Source organism: Stegostoma tigrinum, chromosome 9 (assembly GCF_030684315.1).
Source record: "Stegostoma tigrinum isolate sSteTig4 chromosome 9, sSteTig4.hap1, whole genome shotgun sequence".
Taxonomy (NCBI): Eukaryota; Metazoa; Chordata; class Chondrichthyes; order Orectolobiformes; family Stegostomatidae; genus Stegostoma; species Stegostoma tigrinum.
Genome location: NC_081362.1, coordinates 1,945,449 through 1,973,002, shown reverse-complemented (window position 1 = coordinate 1,973,002; position 27,554 = coordinate 1,945,449). Strand labels below are relative to the sequence as shown.

The 27,554-nt window shown below is 48.0% G+C and overlaps 1 protein-coding gene across 2 annotated transcripts in view; it reads right to left on the bottom strand.

The window, feature by feature from the left end:
- Positions 1 to 24,534, bottom strand: part of LOC125455228 (galectin-related protein-like) — a 35,079-nt gene extending 10,545 nt beyond the window's left edge. Inside the window, exons 1-3 of one of the 2 annotated variants that reach the window (XM_048536963.2) lie at positions 24,361 to 24,534; positions 3,070 to 3,135; positions 2,857 to 2,945 (exon numbers count right to left, since the gene is read on the bottom strand). In XM_048536963.2, coding sequence (XP_048392920.1) covers positions 2,857 to 2,945; positions 3,070 to 3,135; positions 24,361 to 24,444 — 239 coding nt within the window. In that variant the 5' untranslated portion in view covers positions 24,445 to 24,534. Of the gene's footprint in view, positions 1 to 2,856; positions 2,946 to 3,069; positions 3,136 to 4,600; positions 4,832 to 24,360 lie in introns of those variants that run through there. The other variant, XM_059648312.1, reaches the window with a different exon arrangement.
- Positions 24,535 to 27,554: the final 3,020 nt, after the last annotated feature.

The window sequence follows — 27,554 nt, the reverse complement described above, 5'->3', positions numbered from 1 at the left end:
TTGGTTTGTGGATGGCATAAGCTATCGGCCTGACAATGATCTGATTGGCTCCTGCGTAGTTGAACAGCTTGTGGGTGTTAACAATACTGGCAGAAACCTCCAGCCAGCTGCAGGGGGAAGTCTTTCTCGAAGTAAAATGCCTGAAGAAAGCCAGTTCACGTTTCCTCACTAGTTGCTTAAGCTGTAGCCTTTAACCAGTAACTAAGAGACATTGCAGTTACTGAACCAAAGTGTAGTGCTGGATGAACAGAGCAGGCCAAGCAGCAGGAAGGCTGATGTTTTGGGCCTAAACCCAGAACGGACTTCCTGCTCCTAAGATGCTGCTTGGCCTGCTGTGTTCATCCAGCTCCACACCTTGTTATCTCAGATTCTCCAGCATCTGCAGTTCCTACTATCTCTGTTACTGTACCAATTGGCTGTACCTCCTGAAAAGTGACAAGAACGCAGACAGAGATTAAAGAACAGAAAATTCTGGCAGGCAGAAGGATTATCTCAGTGAACCCTGTGGACTGGGGCCAGTGTCAAGTTTTGTTTTTACTGCACTCATGAGTGAGTGGGGGAGGGGGGGCATGAAAGAAAGTAGTGCTTAGGAGGGGGTTAGAGTTTAACAAACAGATCTGTGTCAACACTTGACACTTTACCTGTGGTCAAAATTTATTTATAATAAATTGTAGATCTTGTTAAGTACAGAAACCTCGCCCATGTTTCCCCTTAACCTGGTAAATTGGGGACTTTACTAAGTAAACTGAAATGAGATGACATTTCTTCAGCCAGAGAGTGGTGGGCTTGTGGAATTCATTGCCGCAGAGTGCAGTGGAGACGCCTTCAAGGAAGAGATCAACAAATTCTTGATCTCAGAAGGAATCAAGGGCTACGGGGAGAGTGCAGGGAAGTAGTGTTGAAATGCTCATCGGCCATGATTTAAATGGCGGAGTGGACTTGATGGGCCAAATGGCCTTACTTCCACTCCTATGTCTTATGGTCTAAATGTGGTGACTCTGGCAATAATGGGGCTTGGTTTCCAGAATGGTACCACAGACAGGTGTAACAACATTCACAAAAACTTGTCTCTAGAGAGTGCCTTTCACATCAAAAACAAACATTCTAAGGAGCTTCATGAGTGCATTATAAAAATTTTTTTTTAAAAAATCACTGAGCCACAAAGGCTTCATAAACTGTATAATTAAAACTGGGGATGGGCAAGAGGCCAGACTGGAGTAAGGCAGAGGAGTGGAGAAGGTTGATGAGATTCCAGAGTTGGACACAAAGTCACGGGCAGATTTGAAAACAACAGTGAGAAATTTTACAATTACAGAGTGTAATATACAAGAATCTTTCAACACACAATGTACCAAAAAAAATTTAAAATAAAGATTCTGCAGTAACAAGTTAATACAGCCACGATCCAATCACAATATCTCTGACATAACTCCATGTGTGGACAAATTGCAACCAGTTTCTGAACCACATTAACCAGACTGTTAAAGGTCAAATGGCAAAACGTGAATATCTCCCACCTACAATGCAGCTCCATGTTTTTGTCTACTGGCATGACACTGCATGAAGGGAATAATTTCTGGAGGCAACTCCTTTCCTAGCTGCATACTTGAAATATTTGTCAAAAAACAAGATCAGTCCTGCAATGTCTTAGAAACACACAAGTTAAATCAAACTAAAGACGCTGAGTTCTTGTGGAAAACAAAAGGCTGGGGCTCATCATTGACCAGAAACTCAACGGGACTCACCACATAAACACAGTGGCTATGACAGCATGTTGGAGCTTAGGAATATTCATCTCCTGCTTCCCCAAAGCCTGTCCACCATCTACAAGCACAAGTCAGGAGTGTGATGAAATACTTCCCACTTGCCTGGATGGGTGCAGCTACACCATCCAGGACAAAGCAGCCCACTTGATTGACATCACATCCACAAGCATCCACTCCCTGCACCACCAACATTCAGCAGGTGTGTACCGTCCATGAGACGGACTGCAGAAATTCACCAAAGGTCCTCATAACGCCTTCCAGACCCACAACCCATCTCGAAGGGGAATGGCAGTAGATACATGGGAACCCCAAGCTGCCCTCCAAGCCACTCACCATCCTGCCTTGGAAACAGATTGCTGTTCCTTCACTGTCACTGGGTCAGAATCCTGGAATTCCCTCCCTAAGGGCATTGTGGATCACCCACAGCACATGGGCTGCAGCAGTTCAAGAAGGCAGCTCACCTCCCACCTTCTCAAGGGGAACTAGGCAATAAATGTTGGCTGTGATGTCATGCTGCAACTGTACAAAACACTAGTACAGCCTCACTTGGAATACTGCATGCAGTTCTGGTCACCCCATTGCAGGAAGGATGTGGAAGCATTGGAAAAAGTGCAGAGGAGATTTACCAGGATGTTGCCTGGTCTGGTGCGCAGGGCCAATGAAGAAAGGCTGAGGGACTTGGGTCTGTTCTCATTGGAGAGGAGGCCAAGAGGGGATTTAATAGAGACGTACAAGATGATCAGAGGATTAGATAGGGTGGACAGTGAGAGTCTTTTTCCGAGGATGATGATGTCAGCTTGTACGAGGGGGCATAGCTACAAATTGAAGGGTGATAGATTTAAGACAGATGTCAGAGGCAGGTTCTTTACTCAGACAGTGGTAAGGACGTGGAACGCCCTGCCTAGCAATGTAGCCACATTAGGGGCATTTAAACAGTACTTGGATAAGGATACGGATGATGACGGGATAGTGTAGGGGGGTGGGCTCAGATTAGTTCACAGGTTGGAACAACAATGGAGGGCCGAAGGGCCTGTTCTGCGCTGTATTGTTCTATGTTCCTTATCCCAGAAAGGAATAATAAAAGGGGTACCTGGTAGGGTTGGGATCCACTATTCCCATCACCACGATCTTCTTCCCAGGTCTCATTCCTCCCTTTATGGTCCCACCAAAAGGAACAGTCTTAAAAAAGGAAACACATTGGCCTTTGTAAGTGTGGCTCAGACACACCATATTAATGACACCAAACAAAATCTTAAAGGTATTGGTGAAATGAGTTGAAAACAAAAGATGCGTGTTCTTTTACCAAACGCGGAAAATCTTCTGACTCTGGAGAGCTGAGGGAATTATTCAGGTGTAATCCATCCTCCACCTAAAACAAGAGCAAAGTGATAAATTTTCAGGGATTATTACAGCACCTACCCCCTCTCCCCGGGTTAGTAAATACCATCAAAACAACCCAAATAATCCACAGGCAGATACCAGCCTGAGCTCCAGAAACAGAACCAGGATTCAGCCCAGAGATAATGGGAACTGCAGATGCTGGAGAATCCAAGATAACAAAGTGTGAAGCTGGATGAACACAGCAGGCCAAGCAGCATCTCAGGAGCACAAAAGCTGACGTTTCGGGCCTAGACCCTTCATCAGAGAGGGGGATGGGGAGAGGGAACTGGAATAAATAGGGAGAGAGGGGGAGGCAGACCGAAGATGGAGAGAAGAGATTACAAGAGAGTTGCAGTGGGAGCGGGGATTTCTCTCCATCACTGCGGCACCGTCTGTGATCAATTTCAGGAGCTGGCAGCAGGGAATTTCAATTCGACATGGAACCGGAACGGGAATTCCGACAGCTCCACCATCAATAGGAGCGGACACTCCGGGAGTTAGAGAGGGAGTCAGTAATCCCAGAGAATCCCGAAATCCCCGGGACTTTCTTTATTCCCCTTCCCAGGGTATAGTTAATGGGAAAGCGGCTCCTGCCCCCAGGACTGGGATCAGCCCCTCGCCCGGCCCATGTCCCTCTCCGCCCCGCTAATGCCTCCCCATTTCTCCCGGACCCTCTCCCCCCGCTAATGCCCCCCCCCATTTCTCCCGGACCCTCTCCCCCCGCTAATGCCCCCCCCCCCCATTTCTCCCGGACCCTCTCCCCCCGCTAATGCCCCCCCCCCCATTTCTCCCGGACCCTCTCCCCCCGCTAATGCCCCCCCCCCATTTCTCCCGGACCCTCTCCCCCCGCTAATGCCCCCCCCCCATTTCTCCCGGACCCTCTCCCCCCGCTAATGCCCCCCCCCCCATTTCTCCCGGACCCTCTCCCCCCGCTAATGCCCCCCCCCCCCATTTCTCCCGGACCCTCTCCCCCCGCTAATGCCCCCCCCCCATTTCTCCCGGACCCTCTCCCCCCGCTAATGCCCCCCCCCCCATTTCTCCCGGACCCTCTCCCCCCGCTAATGCCCCCCCCCCCCCATTTCTCCCGGATCCTCTCCCCCCGCTAATGCCCCCCCCCCCATTTCTCCCGGACCCTCTCCCCCCGCTAATGCCCCCCCCCATTTCTCCCGGTCCCCCTCCCCCGGCAATGTTCCACCCCCCCAATCTCCCCCGGTCCCTCTCCCCCGGTAATGCCCCCCTCCATCTCCCCCGGTCATGCTCACCCCCCGGCCCCCCTCCCCCGGTCATGCTCACCCCCCGGCCCCCCTCCCCCGGTCATGCTCACCCCCCGGGTAATGCAACCCCCTCCATCTCCCCCGGTACCCCGGCGCCCCGGCCCCGGTAATGCCCCTCCATCTCTCCCGGTCATTCTCACAACCCCCCCCCCGGTAATGCACGGTGCGAGCCGCACTCACGCTCCGCTCTCGGTTCGCCGCCATCGTGCTCCGGGCCCCGGGAGCGGGGGGAGGGAGAGACAGACGCTGCGGGGACGGGGAGGAGGAGGCGGCGCCGGGAGCCCCGCCCGGATCACAGGTGGCGGAAAAGGCCGGAGAGACCGCACGAAGCGGGCCGGATCCCGGCAATGTGGGGGGACCGCGAACCCGGAGTGGATCCCGGATCCGGCGCCACATCCAGCCACGTCACGCTATCAAATGGCTACATTGCGAGAAGGCTTTGAGGGCGAGCACAGAGACAATGGGCCGAATGTCCCCACTGACACATTGTGCCCACCCTTTCACCGTGGGGGGCCAGCATAGGGTCAGTGCTGGGAGCGGGCACTGTCAGAGGGTCAGTGCTGATCGAGCGCCACACTGTTGGAGGGTCAGTGCTGAGAGAGTGGGCACTGTCGGAGGGTCAGTGCTGAGGAAGCGGGCACTGTCAGAGGGTCAGTGCTGAGGGAGTGGGCACTGTCAGAGGGTCAGTGCTGAGCGAGCGCCGCACTGTTGGAGGATCAGTGCTGAGGGAGTGGGCACTGTCGGAGGGTCAGTGCTGAGGGGGGACCGCACTGTCCGAGGGTCAGCGCTGAGGGAGTGGGCACTGTCGGAGGGTCAGTGCATATGGAGCGGGCACTTTCGGATGGTTAGTGCTGAGGGGGCACCGCACTGTCGGAGGGTCAGTGCTGAGGGAGTGGGCACTGTCGGAGGGTCAGTGCTGAGGAAGCGAGCACTGTCAGAGGGTCAGTGCTGAGGGAGTGGGCACTGTCGGAGGGTCAGTGCTGAGGGAGTGGGCACTGTCAGAGGGTCAGTGCTGAGCGAGCGCCGCACTGTTGGAGGATCAGTGCTGAGAGAGTGGGCACTGTCGGAGGGTCAGTGCTGAGGAAGCGGGCACTGTCGGAGGGTCAGTGCTGAGGAAGCGGGTACTGTCAGAGGGTCAGTGCTGAGGGAGTGGGCACTGTCAGAGGGTCAGTGCTGAGGGAGCGGGCACTGTCGGAGGGTCAGTGCTGAGGAAGCGGGCACTGTCAGAGGGTCAGTGCTGAGGGAGTGGGCACTGTCAGAGGGTCAGTGCTGAGGGAGCGGGCACTGTCAGAGGGTCAGTGCTGAGGGAGCACGGCACTGTCGGAGGGTCAGTGCTGAGGGAGCGGGCACTGTCGGAGGGTCAATGCTGAGGAAGCGCCACACTGTCAGAGGGTCAGATCTGAGGGAGTGCCACACTGTCGGAGGGTCAGTGCATATGGAGCGGGCACTGTCGGATGGTCAGTGCTGAGGGGGCACCGCACTGTCGGAGGGTCAGTGCTGAGGGAGTGGGCACTGTCGGAGGGTCAGTGCTGATCGAGTGCCGCACTGTTGGAGGGTCAGTGCTGAGGGAGCGGGCACTGTCAGAGGGTCAGTGCTCAGGGAGCGGGGCACTGTCGGAGGGTCAGTGCTGAGCAAATGGGCACTGTTGGAGGGTCAGTGCTGAGGGAGTGCCGCACTGTCGGAGGGTCAGTGCTGAGGGAGCAGGCACTGTCGGAGGGTCAGTACTGAGGGGGCACCACACTGTCGGAGGGTCAGTGCTGAGGGAGTGGGCACTGTCGGAGGGTCAGTGCTGAGGGGGGACCGCACTGTCCGAGGGTCAGCGCTGAGGGAGTGGGCACTGTCTGAGGGTCAGTGCATATGGAGCGGGCACTTTTGGATGGTTAGTGCTGAGGGGGCACCGCACTGTCGGAGGGTCAGTGCTGAGGGAGTGGGCACTGTCGGAGGGTCAGTGCTGAGGAAGCGAGCACTGTCAGAGGGTCAGTGCTGAGGGAGTGGGCACTGTCGGAGGGTCAGTGCTGAGGGAGTGGGCACTGTCGGAGGGTCAGTGCTGAGCAAATGGGCACTATTGGAGGGTCAGTGCTGAGGGAATGCCGCACTGTCGGAGGGTCAGTGCTGAGGGAGCAGGCACTGTCAGAGGGTCAGTACTGAGGGGGCACCACACTGTCGGAGGGTCAGTGCTGAGGGTGTGGGCACTGTCGGAGGGTCAGTGCTGAGGGGGGACCGCACTGTCTGAGGCTCAGCGCTGAGGGAGTGGGCACTGTCGGAGGGTCAGTGCATATGGAGCGGGCACTTTCGGATGGTTAGTGCTGAGGGGGCACCGCACTGTCGGAGGGTCAGTGCTGAGGGAGTGGGCACTGTCGGAGGGTCAGTGCTGAGGAAGCGAGCACTGTCAGAGGGTCAGTGCTGAGGGAGTGGGCACTGTCGGAGGGTCAGTGCTGAGGGAGCACGGCACTGTCGGAGTGTCAGTGCTGAGGGAGCGGGCACTGTCGGAGGGTCAATGCTGAGGAAGCGCCACACTGTCAGAGGGTCAGATCTGAGGGAGTGCCACACTGTCGGAGGGTCAGTGCATATGGAGCGGGCACTGTCGGAGGGTCAGTGCTGAGGGGGCACCGCACTGTCGGAGGGTCAGTGCTGAGGGGGCACCGCATTGTCGGAGGGTCAGTGCTGAGGGAGCGGGCACTGTCGGAGGGTCAGTGCTGAGGGAGCGGGCACTGTCGGAGGGTCAGTGCTGAGGGAGCGCCACACTGTCGAAGGGTCAGTGCATATGGAGCGGGCACTGTCGGATGGTCAGTGCTGAGGGGGCACCGCACTGTCGGAGGGTCAGTGCTGATGGAGCGGGCACTGTCGGAGGGTCAATGCTGAGGGAGCGCCACACTGTCGGAGGGTCAGTGCTGAGGGAGTGGGCACTGTCGGAGGGTCAGTGCTGAGGGAGCGCTGCACTGTCGGAGGGCCAGTGCTGAGGGAGTGTCGCACTGTCAGAGGGTCAGTGCTGAGGGAGCAGGCACTGTTGGAGGGTCAGTGCTAAGGGAGTGCCGCACTGTTGGAGGGTCAGTGCTGAGGGAGCAGGCACTGTCGGATGGTCAGTGCTGAGGGAGCGGGCACTGTTGGAGGGTCAGTGCTGTGGGACTGGGCACTGTTGGAGGGTCAGCGCTGATGGAGTGCCGCACTGTCAGAGGGTCAGATCTGAGGGAGCGGGCACTGTTGGAGGGTCAGTGCTGTGGGGGCACCGCACTGTCGGAGGGTCAGTGCTGAGGGAGTGGGCACTGTCGGAGGGTCAGTGCTGAGGGGGCACCGCACTGTCAGAGGGTCAGTGCTGAGGGAGCGGGCACTGTCGGAGGGTCAGTGCTGAGGGAGTGCCGCACTGTCGGAGGGCCAGTGCTGAGGGAGCGGGCACTGTCGGAGGGTCAGTGCTGAGGGAGCAGGCACTGTCGGAGGGTCAGGGCTGAGGGAGCACCGCACTGTCGGAGGGCCAGTGCTGAGGGAGCACCGCACTGTCGGAGGGTCAGTGCTGAGGGAGCGGGCGCTGTCGGAGGGTCAGTGCTGAGGGGGCACCGCACTGTCGGAGGGTCAGTGCTGAGGGAGCGCCACACTGTCGGAGGGTCAGTGCTGAGGGAGCGCCGCACTGTCGGATGGTCAGTGCTGAGGGAGTGCTACATTAGCAATGGATCATTGGCAGCCCTCTGGTTGTAAAAATTCCCATGGCCTCATTCAAGGAAGATCAGAGAAGCTGTCCCTCATGCTTTGGCCAATATTTCACCCTCAATAACATCGGTGAAATGAATGGTCTGGTTCTGACATCAGTGTCACTTTTAGGAAGTTACTAAATGTAAATTGACAGCTATCTGTCTGACATTGTAACACTGACATGGCATTGAGACTGCTTTGAGGGTGTGTAGGATCTCACAGAAACACATGGCCTTTTCTATCTTCTTTTGTCAAACCTCAGCACAAGTTTTATTTTTTCTTAATTTTTTTCGTGGAATATGCATGTCACAGGCAAGGCCAGCCTTTGTCCCTTTTCAAGATTGCTCTCAAAGTTGCTGTTTCAGAAGATAGTTAGGTTTCATGCTCACTATGACTGAGACTAACTTTGTCATCCTGATTCGAAAACAGAAATTGCTGGTAAAATGTAGCAGGTCTGGCAGCATCGGTCAGAGAAAGTATAGTTAATATTTCAGGTTTGGTGATCCTCCCTCAGAGCATGTTACCTCTGCTCCTCCCCCCAACAGATACTGCCAGACCTGCTGCGTTTCTCCAGCAATTTCTGCTTTTGTTTCTGATTTGCAGCATCCACAATTCTTTTGTCTTCTCTATATTCCTGATTTATTAATTGGGGGTTAAATTCTAGCAGATGCTGAGATTGTAATTTGAATCCTTGTTCCCTGGCTCTCTCTGGGTTACGATCCAACTGACATTGCCACTGACTGGGCCGCTATCCACTCCGATATCCACCACCTATCCTTCCGTACATGATAACCACCAAGCTACCGTGCAGAAAGTGTGCTATCAATTTTAATGAACATTAATTTGACTTTGTCAGTGATTTAAATATAGATTTTTTTTAAAAAGGAACATCCCATGGGAATTGCCAGCCCATGGTAAAGCTGCCTCTTAAAGTTGTTTTTTTGCTATTACTGGGACAGAAGGGTTTTGAATTGTATCTCAATCAATATCCAAAGGCAATGAAGTGAAAGGAGCCATTCAGCCCTATGACTCTGCTCTGCCATTCAATGAGTTCATGGCTGATCTGATAATCCTCAATTCCGTTTTCCTGCCTTTTCCTTGATTCCCTTCTTGACTAAAATTCCTTCTAAGTCACCCTTGAATATACTTAATGACCCAGCCTCTACAACTCTCTGTGGTAAAGAATGTCACAGATTCAATCCCCTCTGAGAGAAGAAATCCCTCCTCATCTCTGTCTGAAATGGGTGACGCCTTATTTTGAGATGATGACCGTCTGGTCTGATGAAATCTGTCCGTACCCAGGATCAGCATAGTAAGGATCCTCCAGACCGCTTCTACTGCCAGTATACCTTTCCTTAGGTAAGGGGTCCAAAACTTTTCACATTATTTCAGCTGTGCTTTGGCAATAATTTTAGGAAGACTCCCCTATTTTTATACTCTATTCCCTTAGAAAGAACAGTCCATTTGCTCTCCCTGTAGCCCACTGAACTTGGACACTCGCTTTTTGTGAATAACTGGTGTAAATATGTGTGCCAGAACAGTGTTAAACTGTTAATGTTAATTCACTGTCAAAACAAACCACGGGGAAGTAATTCCATTCCGTAAAACTAGGCAATTAATCTAATAGGCTACACAGGCATATCTGTCTATCTGTCTCAAGATTAATGATATGTTCCTGTTTTTGTGCACGATAGGGAAGCTGGTCAAGTCATTTTACTCCCAGCAGCAAAAGTAGATCTGTATCAAAGACTGAACAGTAAACACCCAAAATTAAAATTCTTGATCATTATCATTAGGATATTGTATTGCTGATCATTGCTTCATCAAATCCTTTGCTTTAACTGTGTAGAAGGAGTAGTCTATATGATAGGTTGGCTATGTGTAACTCTGCAGTGCTGTGGCAGACATTTGGAGAGAGTACATATGTTTTACCTCATTGAGTGGTTGGAGGAGGAGATAATGCTGGAGCACAAAGCAGACATGCCTGCTGGTGGGGAGAGGCAGAGAATCAGACTTCCATCAGGGTTGTTGAAATGTTCTGACAGGATTGAGGTGGTCACCGGGGGAATGTTTGGGCACAATCCTGCATCTGCAATCAATCCTTCTCAAATGCGACATCATGTGTCAGTCAATCGTATAATATCAATTTACACTTTAAACTGAAAGACAAGCGGAAAGTGCTGGGAAAACTCAGCATCTAAGGAGAGAGAAACAGATTTAACATTTCAAGTTCAAAATGAAATGTTTGCATGTAGGATTCTGTGATCTCCTGACTGTATCTCTTCAACATTAGCAAGGGAGGATGTGAACAACAACACCTGCATTTAGATAGCACACCCAAGAAGCACATAGTGAGATGAGGCCAACTGTAAACTTTAATGATTTACTTTGTTGGTATGTAAGCCTGCCCACGTTTTAAGATGACACTGCCTTATTCCAGCTTTGCTCAGCAAAGGGAATGTTTATGCCTTGTTAAAACACTCTTGTACCGCACTGTCCCTTTAATTCAATTCAGGAATTGTTCAGTCCTTACCAGTGATTAAACTCTGCACAAGTGTTCAATACAGCAGGTTAATTGCTGACCAGAGAGAGGTGAGGCATTTACTTTTACAGTCAGGGTTTATTCCAACTTGCTCATCAGGAACATCAATGACATTGATCCTTTGTTCGCCATATGTTCATAAATACTTTACATCTACCTACGTCACATATAATGCCACAGAGCATGCAAAACAACACTTTTCACTGTATCTCAGTACATGTGAAAGCAATAAATCAAATCAGATTTCTCACCTGCAGTTAACATATCACTATCACGTGTATTACAGTTCCATTTGGCTTTAAGCACCTCGACCAGAATGTGCAGCTAATAACAGATACATTCTTGAAAATAAACCAACAGAAAAGTACAAAATGACAACATACTGTCCAGAATGATAACATACTTGTGTTTGTTAGTACACATTAAAGTTCCAAAGGTCCTTTTTCCCCCAGTATTTGTCATAGTTTCCGGGAGTTTGCTCCTTCCTTTGTAAGACCTGTTACGGTCCAGCCATTTCCATTCAAGGATTTCCCTGTTCTCCAACTTCTGTTTTAAAACTTCAAAATCAATCCTTTTTTTCATTCACACATTTCATTGAATGCATGTTATCCTATTTACTGATTATTTTGTTATCTACTGATCTATTTTCATTGCAGCACCAAGTATCATCACTGAATTTCTTTTTTAGCATTCCTTCCAATACTCTCACTGAGTAAAATGTCATACCTACCTACTCACTATAAACAAAATCCTCCACAGCTGAGGTATTTTTACTGCCCTTCTGATTTAGTTAGCTTCCCGGAGTAAAGGGCAACATTTACCTCCCTCTCCCACAAGAAAAAATAATAAACTTTCTTGCATTTGATAACACCTCACAGAGATTTGCATCAGAAGCATCACCAAAAAAATAACAATTCTCATGGTCTTGGTATTGCCTATTGATGGAAATTTAAAACACAATGCTCTACTCTTAATTCTTTCCATGTTCTGTTTGCTAGAATAATATCTTCCACATTGATATTATACGTAACTGTACTCTAATACTTTAAAATAAAACAAGAGAAAAAAGCTGTGGATGCTGGTGATCGGAAGCAAAAACAGAAATTGCTGCAGAACCTCAGCACGTCTGGCAACATCTGTGAACGGAGAGAGAGAGACAAAGTTAACATTGGGTCATTGGACTTGAAATGTTAACCCTGTTTCTCTCTCCACAAACGTTTGCAGATTTGCTGAGTTTCTCCAACAATGTCTGATTATGTTTCGAATACTTCAGAACTGCCATCTGGTCTTGTTTGAGTCCGCAGCCAATTCAGCTGGCCAATTAGACTTCGGCGAGCACGAGGGGGTATAGCTTTAAATTGAGGGGTGAAAGATATAGGACAGATGCCAGAGGTAGTTTCTTTACTCAGAGAGTAGTAAGGGAATGGAACGCTTTGCCTGCAACGGTAGTAGATTCACCAACTTTAGGTACATTTAAGTTGTCATTGGATAAGCATATGGACGTATATGGAATAGTGTAGGTTAGATGGGCTTGAGATCGGTATGACACGTCGGCACAATGTCTAGGGCCAAAGGGCCTGTACTGTGCTGTAGTGTTCTGTGTTCTATGTTCTATGTTCTAATTCAGCTGGCCAATTAGACTTCACGACTCCTCCAATTCAGTTTTGGAACCAACTACATCCTTTTGTAAGGCCCTACTTTGAAAAATAGCAATGGGACTAATATTTTCCAAATAAGATTGCTGATGCAGAGTGATATTTACTCTGATTTTGTCTGATTTCCAATTTAATGTAATCAAAAGCCCCTGAAGACTGACTTCCAATTTTGAGTTCTGCTTTAAGTCCACTTATGACAATGTTTTCAGACTCAATGCTCCCAAACCCATGAAGAAATTTCAACATGCATCATTAAGATGCCTGAGAGGTTCTTCTTCCAATGGCTCTACTTTCAACTACAGATGGCCCGAATTTAATAAGATGAACCTCACTGAGATGTGTCAAACACCAGAGGTATCATTTAGGTCAAAAATCAGATTTATTTAACATCCACTTTGTCTCAACCGCATTTGGCACTTCCTTTTGAAGGCAGAGAGTCACTTCCCTTGTAGTTGGAGCAGATCACTATTAGCTAAGGGAACATTCAGACTTGCAGCTAAAAGGTACTGATATGGGCTGTATCCCTGAACCGCGCACAGCCCACACTCCTGCAGTCAATCTGCAAACATTGGATGAACCGTTTTGTCTATTACTGCTTACTTCCTTTCACACACCCATTGTTTGAAAAGCTTTCTGCTGTTGTAATCATAACTACTTCATTAGCATTTCCACATATATCTCTCTTCACCACGAGCAAATTACCCCCATTATCTGTCAGAAATTTTTACCAGTGCTCCAGCTCCAGTCCTTACCACTTTTCCATCTCCTTATCCACAATTATTTCCTTCTATTTACTATGTATTATTGTTGATTGAATTAATCTGGTTGCCAAATCCACAAAATGTAAAACACAAATTCTATTTTCTTTGTTCAATGCCTTTAAATTCATAATCATAACCTCATAAAAATCCCTTGCTAAGCCAATATTTACTATAGAGTGTGATCGTGTTCTTTGGTACTTCAGCTCGAAGCTTAACACAATCTGGGACAGGGCAGCCCGTTTGATTGGCACCACATCCACGAGCATCCTCCCTCCACCATCGACGTTCAGTAGCAGCAGTGTGTACTATCTACAAGATGTGCAGCAGAAGTTCACCAAAGATCCTCAGACAGCACCTTCCAAACTCACAACCACGTCCATCTAGAAGGACAAGGGCAGCAGATTCATGAGAACAGCAAGTTCCCCTCCAAGTCACTCACCATCCTGACTTGGAAATATATCGCTGTTCCTTCACTGTTGCTGGGTCAAAATCCTGGAATTCCCTCCCTAAGGACAATGTGGATCTACCTACAGCACATGGACTGCTGTGGTTCAAGAAGGCAGCTCACCCCCACCTTCTCAAGGGGCAACCAGGGATGGGCATTAAATGCTGAAGTAATTTCATGTGACAAAGAGGCAGCACTCCAAAAGCTTGTGATTTCAAATAAACCTGTTGGACTATAATCTGGTGTTGTGTGATTTCTGACTTTGTATTTTAGTGAATTAATTCCCTATTTAGAAATGTTTAGTTCATGATCATTTAAGTTTGTTTGTTACAGTAAAAGTCTTAAAAAGTGAAGTTTTGTAGTTTGATCCATTGCATTCATAGCCAAGAAATTCATATTTCTTTTCAAAACTTATCAGTCTCCACAGAAATTCTAACACCACACTTAGAAAACTGGGTGGAGTTTTGGTCTCTTTATTTAAGGAAGGATGTGTTTGCAATGAAGACTGTTCAGAGAAAGTTCACTCAGCTGAACCCTCAGATGAATGAATTCTTTTTATGGAAATGTTGAGCAGGTTGTGCCTACAATCATTGAGGTTTGGAAGAATGGGAGATGATAGTACTGAAACATTGACAAGTCTGAGGGTGTTTCAACAGTGTAGATTCTGAGACGATGTTCCTCTTCATGGGGTGGAATTTCACATGAGGTTTTCCATTTAGGATGGCAATGCGGAGGAACATTAGGGTCCAAAGTGCTCCTTCCTCAGAGAATATTGGAGGTTGGGTCTGAGTATTATTTAAGTGAGATTTTTGATTGACAAAAGAGTCAAGTTTATGAGGGCCAGACAGGAAAGCAGAGCTAAGGTCAAGATCAGGGCAGTCATTATTGAATAAAGATCTTGCTTGATGGGCAGAATGGCCTCCTCCTGCTACTCATAGGCTCCTTTAAAGCCCTCGATGGGGCACCCCTAGGCCTTCTTTTCTGTCCTTTTCTGAAATAGATATCCTCACACTTTGTTCTGCATCTTTCCCAGTGCCTTTAAATCCATCTCATACTGTTGACCAGAACTGGACATTTGACATCCGAGTGCATTTGAACCAATCTAAACAGAGAACATGAAAACAGGAGAGGATGTTCAGTCCCTTGAGCCTCTTCTGCATGTCAATGGTGAATCTGCGATCTATATTTTTCTGTGTCCCCTAACATCTGGGATGAGCCATAACCTTCCAACTTTCCAGTTAACATGAACACTTGATCAAGCCTTAACCTCCATTGCAAAGTCCGCTACATCATTGATGGTTTGGAGCTTTTTTTAAAATTATTCACGGGCCCAATTAAAACAAAAGAGAAAACAAAATTGTCTCAAAACTATGTTACATGTTTATCTGTGGTAATATAGAACAAAATGTAGGCAATATCTAAATAAAAACCAAAGTAACTGTGGATGCTGGAAATCAGAAACAAAACCAGAAATTGCTGAAAAAGCTAAGGAAGGGTCACTGGACCCAAAACATTATCTCTGATTTCTCTCCACAGATGCTGCCAGACCCGCTGAGATTATCCAACCATTTCTGTTTTGGTTGCAAGTAACATCCAGCTATTGTAAGGCTCTTTCTCATTGGGAACGTGTCCGAAATGTTTGGTCATCTCCCTGGAGGGCTGTTGCACAAAGGCACCAACATCTTTGGACAATTAAATATGCAACTAGTCTAAATCTTCCCATTCGAATTGCTGACCAATCCCACACTCGGCAATGTGTTGTAGGAGTTATTAGGAATTTCTGCAACTCAGCGTTTCACAGATCTGTCATTTCACTTTTCAATAACAGTGTGATATCCGTGTGTATATGGAATTCCTGCAGTTTTCATTCTGGAATTGTTTCTGATTTTGTTGGGAATGTGAAGGAGGAATGATCTGCGTGCCTTTCTTGTTACGGTACCCTGTGGGAGTGCTTGTTCCCCGACTCCTTTGTCACCAGCACAGCTGCAATGTTTAGTGACTTTTCAGAGTGAACAAGCAAATGTGCATTTTTCTCGAACACTGTTCACATCAGCAGACCTGCAAGGTGTTTCGTGGTCAATAACTGGCCGTAGAGCAGTCAAAAGTGCTTTGTAGGAAAGTGCGATCTCCAATGTACATCCATGTAGCAGGATCTCACTGTGGCATGGCAATTAATACTGACTTCATCTGATTGGTGGTCTCTGCTGTTCTTAATGCAAAGCTTGGCATTGGATCTGTGTCGAGTCAGCTGCTGTGGGCCAGAACAGTTTGTGTGGGGATGAATAAATCACACCATAACACTTAGAGGCAGGAGTAGGCCATTCAGCCCATTGTTCTGCTCCACCATTCAGTGAAATCATGGCTGATCAGAAACCTTTGACTCAATTTTCCTGCCTTTTCCACATAATCTCTGATTCTCCGACTGACTTAAAACCTGTCTCTGTCAACCCTGAATACACTTAATGACCCAGCCTCGACAGCCCGCTGCAGTAAAGAATTCGACAGATTTACTCCCCTTGGAGAGAAGAAATTCCTCCCAAATATAGAAAGCTCATGATTCCAATAACTCTGCAGGTCTCCCATTTGAAAGTAACGATGGAGATCCAGTTAAACTGAATGATAAATACCCTACATCAGCCATGGATGAAGAGGATGCTGATATTAACCACCAAGTGTTAGTTCTTAGCCAAGTTGCCAAGAGAAGAATGCAGTGATATAGAAACATAGCAGATAGCAGGAGGAGGAGGAGGCCATTCAGCCCTTCAAGCCTGCTCCGCCAATCTTCACAATCGTGGCTGATTATCCAACTCAACAGCCTAGTCCTGCTTTCTCCCTGTAACCTTTGATCCCATTTGCCCCCAAGCGCTACATCTAGTTGGCTCTTGATCACATTCAATGTTTTGCATTAACTACTTCCTGTGGTGATGAATTCCACAGGCTCACCACTCTTTAGGTGAAGAAATATCTCCTCATCTCCATCCTAAAACACCCACGCCTAATCCTCATACTGTGACCCCCTGGTTCTGGACACACCCACTATCAGGAACATGGGAAAAATGTTGGGGGAAAAACAAATGAATTTTAATTCATATGTTTTCGTTTCTGTGTATTAAATAAGGTAATGTAACCTTTCACTTTATCTTGTCAACATTTTTAATGTAATCAGTACCAGCAGAAACACCTTCACTGGCTCTGAACCTGACATGCTAACTGTGCATTTGGATTACATAACGAAAATCATTGATCATTAAATCAATAACAGAATGTATTTAATCTGCTTTGAGGTTACCTGAAGGGGGAAACATTTGCAGAGGTAGGGGAAGGGGAAGAGAATGTCTCAGTTCTGCCATTGCGCCAGCACCAAACAATGGGGTTTGTGGCCTCCATTGATTACTGCATTGACCCATGAACCTACAGCCACCCAGCCTGCAAAATGACGTCTGTTCTCCTCACATTTCCAAATTCCCGATCTCATGCTCACCGGTAGACCCCATCAATAATTCACTGAATCGACCCCTCACTTTCTCACTTTGGAGTTAGTGAAATACCAGATCCACTGGCTTCTCATTTTAACAAGCTGAAGGAATGTGTACATTCTATACCAGTGAACTCCTTCTGGTTCAAACCTTACCCGTCCGGTAATTCCAGCTGTTAGTCCCCTATCACAGCGGTGAGAGAGAAAGAGAGAGAGAGCGTAGGATTTATAATCATCCAGAAAATAATAAATTGATTAGGGATAGTCAGCACGGTTTTGTGAAGGGAAGGTTGTGCCTCACAAACCTTATTGAGTTCTTTGAGAAGGTGACCAAACAGGTAGATCAGAGTAAACTGGTTGATGTGGTGTATATGGATTTCAGCAAGGCGTTCGATAAGGTTCCCCACAGTAGGCTATTGTACAGAATGCGGAGGAATGGAATTGTGGGAGATCGGAAATTGGCTTGCTGAAAGAAGACAGAGGGTGGTAGTTGATGGGAAATGTTCATCCTGGAGACCAGTTACTAGTGGTGTACCGCAAGGGTCGGTGTTGGGCCCACTGCTGTTTGTCATTTTTATAAATGACCTGGATGAGGGCGTAGAAGGATGGGTTAGTAAATTTGCAGACAACACTAAGGTCGGTGGAGTTGTGGATAGTGACGAAGGATGCTGTAGGTTGCAGAGAGACATAGATAAGCTGCAGAGCTGGGCTGAGAGGTGGCAAATGGAGTTTAATGCAGACAAGTGTGAGGTGATGCACTTTGGTAGGAGTAATCAGAAAGCAAAGTACAGGGCTAATGGTAAGATTCTTAGCAGTGTAGATGAGCAGAGAGATCTCGGTGTCCATGTACACAGATCCTTGAAAGTTGCCACCCAGGTTGACAGGGCTGTAAAGAAGGCGTACAGTGTTTTAGCTTTTATTAATAGAGGGATCGAGTTCCGGAACCAAGGGGTTATGGCGAAGCTGTACAAAACTCTGGTGCGGCCACACTTGGGGTATTGTGTATAGTTCTGGTCACCGCATTACAAGAAGGATGTGGAAGCTTTGGAAAGGGTGCAGAGGAGATTTACTAGGATGTTGCCTGGTATGGAGGGAAGGTCTTACGAGGAAAGGCTGAGGGACTTGAGGCTGTTTTCGTTAGAGAGAGGAAGGTTGAGAGGTGACTTACTTGAAACATATAAAATAATCAGAGGGTTAGATAGGGTAGATAGGGAGAGCCTTTTTCCTTGGATGGTGACGGCGAGCTCGAGGGGGCATAGCTTTAAATTGAGGGGTGAAAGATATAGGACAGATGTCAGGGGTAGTTTCTTTACTCAGAGAGTAGTAAGGGAATGAAACACTTTGCCTGCAACGGTAGTAGATTCGCCAACTTTAGGTACATTTAAGTCATCATTGGATAAGCATATGGACGTACATGGAATAGTGTAGGTTAGATGGGCTTGTGATCGGTATGACAGGTCGGCACAACATTGGAGGCCAAAGGGCCTGTACTGTGCTGTAATGTTCTATGTTCTTTAACTGTCTCTCAGGCAGTAAACAGCCTTGCCATCAGCAGGTCCCCAGTGGCTCCTCCTTGTGGGGACAAGGCCAGAAATCACATGATACCAGGTTATAGTCCAACAGGTTTAGGTGAAATCACAAGCTTTTGGAGTGCAGCTCCTTCATTAGGTGCAGTCGGACTGTTGAAGGGACTGTGCTCCGACAGCTTGTGAGATTTCAAATAACCCTGGTGGACTAGAACCTGGTGTCTTGTGACTTCTGACCTTGTCCACCCCCAGTCCAACACCAGCACTTCCACACCATGACCTGTGGGCACACACGGAAGCACAATCCTTTGTGGCCCTTCGGGGCAGCTTGCGGAGGTTTGTCCTGTAGATAGGCCTGACTCTGAGTCCACCTGCATGGAGAGCCAGTCTAACCTATCAACAACTGCCAGCTAAGGCGGAAAATCTCCAGCCTGCTAGATCAAGACATCTTTCAGGGCTAAAGGGGTAAGACCCTGACAAAAAAAATCTGGATTGGAGCCCAAACACAGCCTGACATCTAAATAGATCATCTCTCCAGTAATTCCTGCAGCTTAACGGGTACAAATGTAGTGCTTAAAAGTCCTTTAGGGGAAAGTCAGAGTGGGGCCTTCTGATGTTTGAGCTGATGTTCTCCATCGGTTAGGCCTGTGAAGAGAACACTCTGTGTCACTCAGAGCTGAGCGCTGTTGAATTAATCACTGTTTTACATTGTCAGACAGAGGCAACTTGTGTGAATGGATCGGAGAAGCCGATCACAGACTCACAGAACTGTTCCTGCACAGAAGGAGGCCATTCAACCCATGGTAATCGCTCTGGCTCTATCCCCAGTGCCAATCTCCTGCTCTTTTCCCCATATCCCACAGGCTATTTCAGTCCAAATGAACATCTATTACCCTCTTGAATCCCTCAGTTGAACCTGCCTCCACCACATTTCCAGGCAGAGCACTTCACACGCTAACTACTCACTGTGAAAAAAATCTTTTCTCACATCATCCTTGCTTCATTTGCATATCACATTAAATCTGTGCCCTTCTTGTTCTTTTCTCTTTTACAAACAGGAACAGCTTTTTTATCACCTCAATTCAGCCTGCTCATGATTTCAAAACCTCTATCAAATCTTCTCATGGTTTCTTCTCTTCAGGGAGAACGGACCCGACGTCTTCAATTTCTCCTCATCACTGAAGTCTCTCATTCCCAGGACCATTCTTGGAAACAGTTTCTGCATTCTCTCGAATGAATATTCTTTCCCGTAAAATGGTGCCCACAGCTATCCACAACACTGCTACTGAGATTCTAGAAGGTATCGTGTACAGGTTCCACATCACCTCCCTGCTCTTGTACTCTAAATCCTTAGTAATAAAGCCAAGAACAATGCCTGCTTTTCCAATTACAGACAAGACCTACATGATGCAGCTTAAATACTTCTATCTGACCAAGAGTCCTTAGTCAATTCCTGACAATATTTGAGGCACTTTTTTTGGCCACACAAATGTCCAGTTTTGACCACAAGAGGGCACTATTATGACATTTCCGCAGTCCTTGTCTGGTGCAGGCCAGTATTACTGGTAGATAATGGGTGATACGGGGTACCACAACATCTCAAACAGTCAGGCCAAATTGAAGAATGATAAACTTTCTGAGGCCTTGTTGACTGCATCATGAAGTCAGCAAGAGAAAGAGTGGATGTGCGAGTAGCGCATATGTTCACAGTACGGGCTGTTTGATTGATTGATTTGTTGCCAAGTGTACTGAAGTACAGTGAGCAGCTTTGTTTATGAGTGCTACAGGCAGATCACAGTAAGCAAAGGTTGTACAGATCAAAAACACAGAGGCGTCCAGGTTACATTGTACGGGGCACGCACTCAGTGAGACAAATGTTAGAAAGATCAGTGTTATTTCAGGCTAGAGCGTCCATTTATCAGTCTGGTAACAGCCGAGAAGCTGTTCCTGAACCTGTTGGTGTGTGTTCAGGCTTTTGTATCTTCTGCCTCACGGAACAGGATGTAGGAGATCATTATCAGGGTGCGATGGGTGTTTGGTGATATTGGCAGCCTTTCTGTGGCAGTGAGCTGTGTAAGTGGAAACAATGAATGGAAGAGATACCAAGGTGTGAGGCTGGATGAACACAGCAGGCCAAGCAGCATCTCAGGAGCACAAAAGCTGACGTTTCGGGCCTAGACCCTTCATCAGAGAGGGGGATGGGGAGAGGGTTCTGGAATAAATAGGGAGAGAGGGGGAGGCGGACAGAAAATGGATAGAGGGGCAGGTAGGTGGAGAGGAGAGAGACAGGTCAAAGAGGCGGGGATGGAGCCAGGAAACGTGAGTGTAGGTGGGGAGGTAGGGCGGAGATACGTCAGTCCAGGGAAGTTGGACAGGTCAAGGGGACAGGTGAGGTTAGTAGGGAGGAGATGGAGGTGGGGCTTAAAGTGGGAGGAGGGGATAGGTGGGAGGAAGGACAGCTTAGGGTTGTGCTGGTTTTGGGATGCGGTGGGGGAAGGGGAGATTTTGAAGCTGGTGAAGTCCACATTGATACCATTGGGCTGCAGGGTTCCCAAGCGGAATATGAGTTGCTGTTCCTGCAAGCTTCAGGTGGCATCATTGTGGCACTGCAGGAGGCCCATGATGGACATGTCATCTAAAGAATGGGAGGGGGAGTGGAAATGGTTTGCGACTGGGAGGTGCAGTTGTTTATTGCGAACCGAGCGGAGGTGTTCTGTAAAGCGGTCCCCAAGCCTCTGCTTGGTTTACCTGATGGGCTGCTTTGCAGAACACCTCCGCTCGGTTCGCAATAAACAACTGCATCTCCCAGTTGCGAACCATTTCCACTCCCCCTCCCATTCCTTAGATGACATGTCCATCATAGGCCTCCTGCAGTGCCACAATGATGCCACCCGAAGGTTGCGGGAACAGCAACTCATATTCCGCTTGGGAACACTGCAGCCCAATGGTATCTGTGTGGATTTCACAAGTTTCAAAATCCCCCCGGCCTCTACAACTTCCCAAAACCATCCCGGCTCGTCCCCGCCTCCCTAACCTGTCCTTCCTCCCACCTATCCCCTCCTCCCACTTCAAGCCCCACCCCCATCTCCGACCTACTAACCTTATCCCACCCCCTTGACCTGTCTGTCCTCCCTGGATTGACCTATCCCCTCCCTACCTCCCCACTTACACACACCTTTTCTGGCTCCATCCCGTCCTGTTTGACCGGACTGTCTCCTCTCCATCTATCTTCTCTTCTATCCATCTTCTATCCGCCTCCCACTCTCTCCATATTTATTTCAGAAACCCCTTCCCCTCCCCCATTTCTGAAGAAGGACCTAGGCCCGAAACATCAGCCTTCCTGCTCCTATGATGCTGCTTGGCCTACTGAGTTCATCCAGCTCTACAGCGTGTTAACTCAGATTCTCCAGCATCTGCAGTTCCTCCTCTCCATGGATGGAAGGCTGGCCAGCATGATGGGCTGTGCACACCCGCTTCTGTCGTTTCTCCACAATAACACTCAACACTGGAGCCCCAAAAGGATGTGTCCTCAGCCCCCTACTGTACTCCTTGTACACCCACCACTGTGTCGCCAAATTCCGAGAAAGAAGAAGCTGTTCCTAATCCTGTTGGTGTGGGCAGAGCAGTTGCCGTACCAGGCCATTATTGTGCCCAGATAGTACACTCTCAATGGTGCATGTGTAGCAGTTGGTGAGGGGCCTTATGGACGTGACAAATTTCCTGAGCTGCCTAAGGAAGGGGAGACATTGCTGTGCCTTCTTGGCCCTTGCATCTACATGGGAAGTCCAGGACAGGTTGTTGGCTATCGTCACTCTGAGGAACTTGATGCTGTTCACCCTCTGACCCACAGTTCAGTTAATGTAGGTGGGGGTGTGTTGTCCTCTTTTCTTTCTGAAATCAGTGATCGGTTCTTTAGTTTTGCCGATGTTGAGAGAGAGAGAGAGGTTGTTCTCATTGCCCCACGTCACCGAGCCCTCTATCTCCCTTCTGTATTTTGACTCATTGTTAGATATCCATCCCACTGCGGTGGTGTTGTCAGTGAACCTGTCGGTGTTCATTCGGAATTTGGCGACACAGTGGTGGGTGTACAGGGAGTGCAGTAGGGGGCTGAGGACACATCCTTGTGGGGCTCCAGTGTTGAGTGTTATTGTGGAGGAGGGGCACTTCCCTACCCTCACTGACTGTGGTCTGTGGGTCAGAAAGCTGAGGGTCCTGTTGCAGAGGGTGGAGCCGAGACCGAGGTCACAGAGTTTTGAGAACAGTCTGGAGGGGATAACGGTGTTGAGGGCGGAGCTGTAGTCAACGAGCAGGAGTCTGATGTATGTGTCATTGTGGTCCAGATGTTCCAGGGATGAGTGCAAGGCTCAGCATATGGCATCCTCTGTGGGCCTGTTACATCGATAGGCAAATTACAGGGGATCGAGGCAGGCCGGGTGACTGGGGTTGATGGGGACAATGACCAGCCTCTCGAAGCACTTCATGATCCAGATCCAGAACGTGAACCTCTAATCTTGTCTTGAATCCTGGATATTAAGGGGCAATTCAGCAATGGTAGGTCTATTGGACTTTCTGAGGATTCACTTCAATTCTGTCTTGCTGCGAGATGGTCATAGCCTGGCATTTGTAAAGCGTGAACTTCAGTTGCCACTTGTCAGCCCAAACCTGGATATTGTCCAGATCATGCTGCGTTTGAACATGGACTGCTTCAGTATCTGAGGAGTTGTGAATGGTGCTGAATGTTATACAATCATCGGCTGTTTTCTCGTTAAGTACAGAGACCTGGTGAATGTTTTCTTTTAACCTGGGTTCATTTTTAGGGAAATGGGGAACATTGCGATTCGCTGATAGGAATGGTGGGCCTCAATTGCTAGTGCCCTCTCCTGGTGAGTCATGGTAATAACATGAGTCCCATGTTTTATTGGAGATACTGCTTCGGGCTCACTGCTCAAAATGCCCTTCTGACCTTTAAAAAAACAAGTTGCCTTCAAACAACTGAAACCAAAATCCCATTCACTTCACCTTTAGAACCTAAGTTCCTAAATAATAAGGATATTATAAACCATCAATGCAGAAGCTTTAGATGATGGAGGAGAATATCTCAGAGAAATCTCTCTGTGTTGTATCCCACATGAAATTACCCACAGACACCAAGAAAGGCAAAAGGATCCAGCAGTGAGGATCCATCAGGGAGGATCCAGCAGGGAGGATCCAACAGTGAGGATCCAGCAAGGAGGATCCAGCAGTGATGATCCGGCAGTGAGGATCCAGCTGTGAGGATCCAGCAGGGAGGATCCGGCAGGGAGGATCCAGCAGGTAGGATCCCGCAGTGAGGATCCGGCAGGGAGGATCCAGCAGGGAGGATCCAGCAGTGAGGATCCAGCAGTGAGGATCCGGCAGGGAGGATCCAGCAGGGAGGATCCAGCAGTGAGGATCCAGCAGGGAGGATCCAGCAGTGAGGATCCAGCAGGGAGGATTGCTGCTTTAATTGTCAATCCTCATTTTGGGACATGCCTACATGGGCCAGTGCTCAGCTGCATTATGTCTTCCTCCTTTTCTGTCACCTCAGGCCCCTGCACCTGGCCAGGGGCTGCCCCAGCCCTCCCCCCACTGCCTCCCGCCTCCTCAGGTTTACACAGAGGGAGGGAGGAGTGGACATTATCCCCTCTGGATGCCATCCCCTCCCACATCCTTGCTGTGTTGTGGAACACAGAGGCCCCTCACAGGGAAAGCTCTACAGCTGTCCCTGAGCAGGACCAGCTCCTGGAGGCCAATTTTGAGTAAGCCAGGGGCCTCTTGCTTGGATACTCAGTGGGTACAGGGCTGTCATTCTGCTTTTTGTGTACAGGACTTACCTGGGCAATTTTCCACATTGTTGAGTAGATGCCAGTGTTGTAGCCGTACTGAAACAGCTTGGGTAGGGGTGCAGCAAGTTTCATATTTGTCACAAGGCTTGTAGTTTCAGCCCGTCCTTGCAGAGTTTACATTTTGAAAGCCTTTCCTGAGAGATAAGCTGCTCAGGTGCCTGCTTTTAAACAATGTGTTTTGTTTTGACCTGAGTTATTTCACCGAGCAGCATTTCGACATCATGATAACAATGTCATGCCGAAGTTCAGCAACGTTAAAACCCAAAGTTTACTTCTTTCTCTGGGTTATTTCGCTTCTATAATCCTGGGTCACGATCGCTCATATCCTTCAGCTCAGGAATTTGTTCGCTAATCCTTTGTTCTCTAACAAGCTCCTCAAAGTCTGTGATTATTTCACTGGTTAGGAACAGAATGGTTTTCTCTTTCCCAGATACAAAGGGGCGCATTTTGTCCTGGGATCTCAGGAGTGAAGTTCCTCCTCATCACAGTGCTCATACAAATCAGTATTTGTGCTGACTGCTTCACTGAAATGACCCACAACTTCAACATGTAATCAGAGGCAGCAAGCTTTATCTCACTGCACAGTCAGTGGATCAGTTGGAGCCACAGAGCTCTGGCCTCGAATCCCACTCAAGCATATACCTCTAGCCTGACACTCCACAGAAAGCTGGAGCTCCCGTCTTTCACACGGGGTCATTACCAGAGTCACACATCACAGAAGAGGCCCTTTGGTCCATCGAGCCTGTGCCAACCTACCATCTACACCAGAGCCACTTTTCACAACTAGCTCCAGAGCTTTGGGCGTTGTGACATTTCAACTGCTCATCCAAGTCGGTTTTGTTTTTAAGTTTACAGCGGTTCCTAGGCAGGGCATTCCAGAACCCCCAACAACCTCTGGATGAAAACATATTTACCCAAGTCAAAGACAGAAATTTCTGGAGAAACTCAACAGGTTGTAGAGTCATAGAATGATACAGCGCAGAAACAGACTCCTTCAGTCCAACTACTCCAAGTCAAACATAATCCAAAACTAAACTCGTCCCACCCGCCAGCCCCTGGCTCACATCCCTGCAAACCTTTCCCATTCATGTATCCATCCAAATGCCTTTTAAACGTTATAACTGTACCCACATCCACCACTTCCTCAGGAAGTTCATTCCACACACGAACCTCCCTCTGAGTAAAACATTTGCCCCTTATGCCTTTTTTAAATCTCTCTCCTCTCACCACAGAATGTGCCCCTACTCTTGAAACCCTTCATTCTTGGACAAGATAACTACTATTAACTCTATCTATACACCTCATTATTTTATAAACTTCTGTAAGGTCGCCTCTCAACCTCCTACACTCCAGCCCATTTTTATAACTCAAACCTTCTATACCTGGCAACACCCTGGTAAATCTGTTCTGAACCCTCTCCAGCTTATCAACAGGCCACCAGAACTGGACAAAGCATTCCAGATGACATCTCACTAATGTTCTGTACAACCTCAACATGACTTCCCAGCTCCAATATTCGAAGTGCTAAGCAACAAAGGTAGGTGTGCTAAATGCCTTTCCTGGCAGCATCTGTGCAGAGAGAAGCAGGTTAATGTTTCAGTTCCAGGGACCCTTCCTCAGGACACAATTCTTTCTTTTTGTTTTGTTAAATGCCCTTCAAATCTCCAGGCTTCCAACTTAAAGTTATGCCCCCTTGCTGCTGACCCTTCAACTATGGGGATCAGCTGCTTCCTACCCACTCTATCTGTGTCCCTCAATCTCTGACACCTCTGCCAGGTCCCCCGGTCAGTCTTCTCTCCTGCAAACAGCCCGAGCTTATCACAGCCTCTCATCGTCGCTGAAACACTCCATCCCAGGCAACGTCCTGGTGAATCTCCTTCTGCACCCCGTCCAGTACAGTCACATCCTTCCTACAGTGTCAGGACCAGAACTGCACACAGTACTCTAAGCTGTGGCCTGTACAGCTGCAACATACCTTCCCGCTCTACTAATCCATGTCATGATTGACAAAGAGCAACTGTCCCATACATCTTTAACTTGCCTATTAACCTAGCCTGCTGCCTTCTGCTTGGACAGGTATTAAACTGAAGCTCTGTCTACCCCCTCTGATGGATGTGAAACATCCCAAGGCCCTATTTTATGTGAGTCCTCCCCAGTATCTGGATCAAAACTTACCCTCCAATCAACATCACAAAGAGCAGATTATCTGGTCATCACCGTGTTACAGTTTGTAGGAGCTGGCTGTATGCACATTGGATGCTGGATTTCCCACTTTACAAGGGTGACTGCATCTCAAAAGCACTTTACTAACTTAGAAGCACCTTTGGGAGGCTTGTTGTTGGCAAAAAGTGCCAGGGAAATGCAAGTCTATCTTATTAAATTTTAATAGAGCTGGAACTAAACACTCCTCCCTTTGTGTTTTTCATTAATTGCTGAACACTCTTTGATCAAAACTGCAATCATTTCCATCAATCTTAGTGATGACGATGCTTGTGAAACTGACAAAGATGAGATAAGCCATTCTCTGATGATGTAATTTATGTATATATTAATATAAATTATTTTAGAGTTTGAAATTTGAACTAGTGATATGTAGCTTTGGTCTCTGTGTATGAGAGGGTTTAATAATTAACTTGTTAGTCTTTCAGGCACCATGTGTGAGTAAGAAACTCTTGGAGTGAGCTTGAGAATTTGTTTGCATTGGGCATTTTGCAATTGAAGAGATTAAACATTGGAAAGCGTGACCTTGCTCTTGGTTTAAAAGAATTCAAAGAATTGATTTTTTTTGCCTCAGAGAAAACCTGTTGGGAGAAAAGTATTTGGTTTCAGCTCCCAGAAGGGGTGGTTGAGGTTAGAAGAACAGTTTCTCCTGTAGAAAAGTATTTGGTTTCAGCTCCCAGAAGGGGTGGTTGAGGTTAGAAGAACAGTTTCTCCTGTAGAAAAGTATTTGGTTTCAGCTCCCAGAAGGGGTGGTGGAGGTTAGAAGAACAGTTTCTCCTGTAGAAGAGTATTTGGTTTTAGCTCCCAGAAGGGGCAGTTGAGGTTAGAAGAACAGTTTCTCCTGTAGAAAGGAGTTAGCTCAGAACAGTTGTGAAATATGTTACCTCAGTGTAAGGGTGTTACTTTACCAGTTCCATGCCAAAAGTGTTTGGTTAAAACTCTGAAGGGGTTATTTGAAGCCA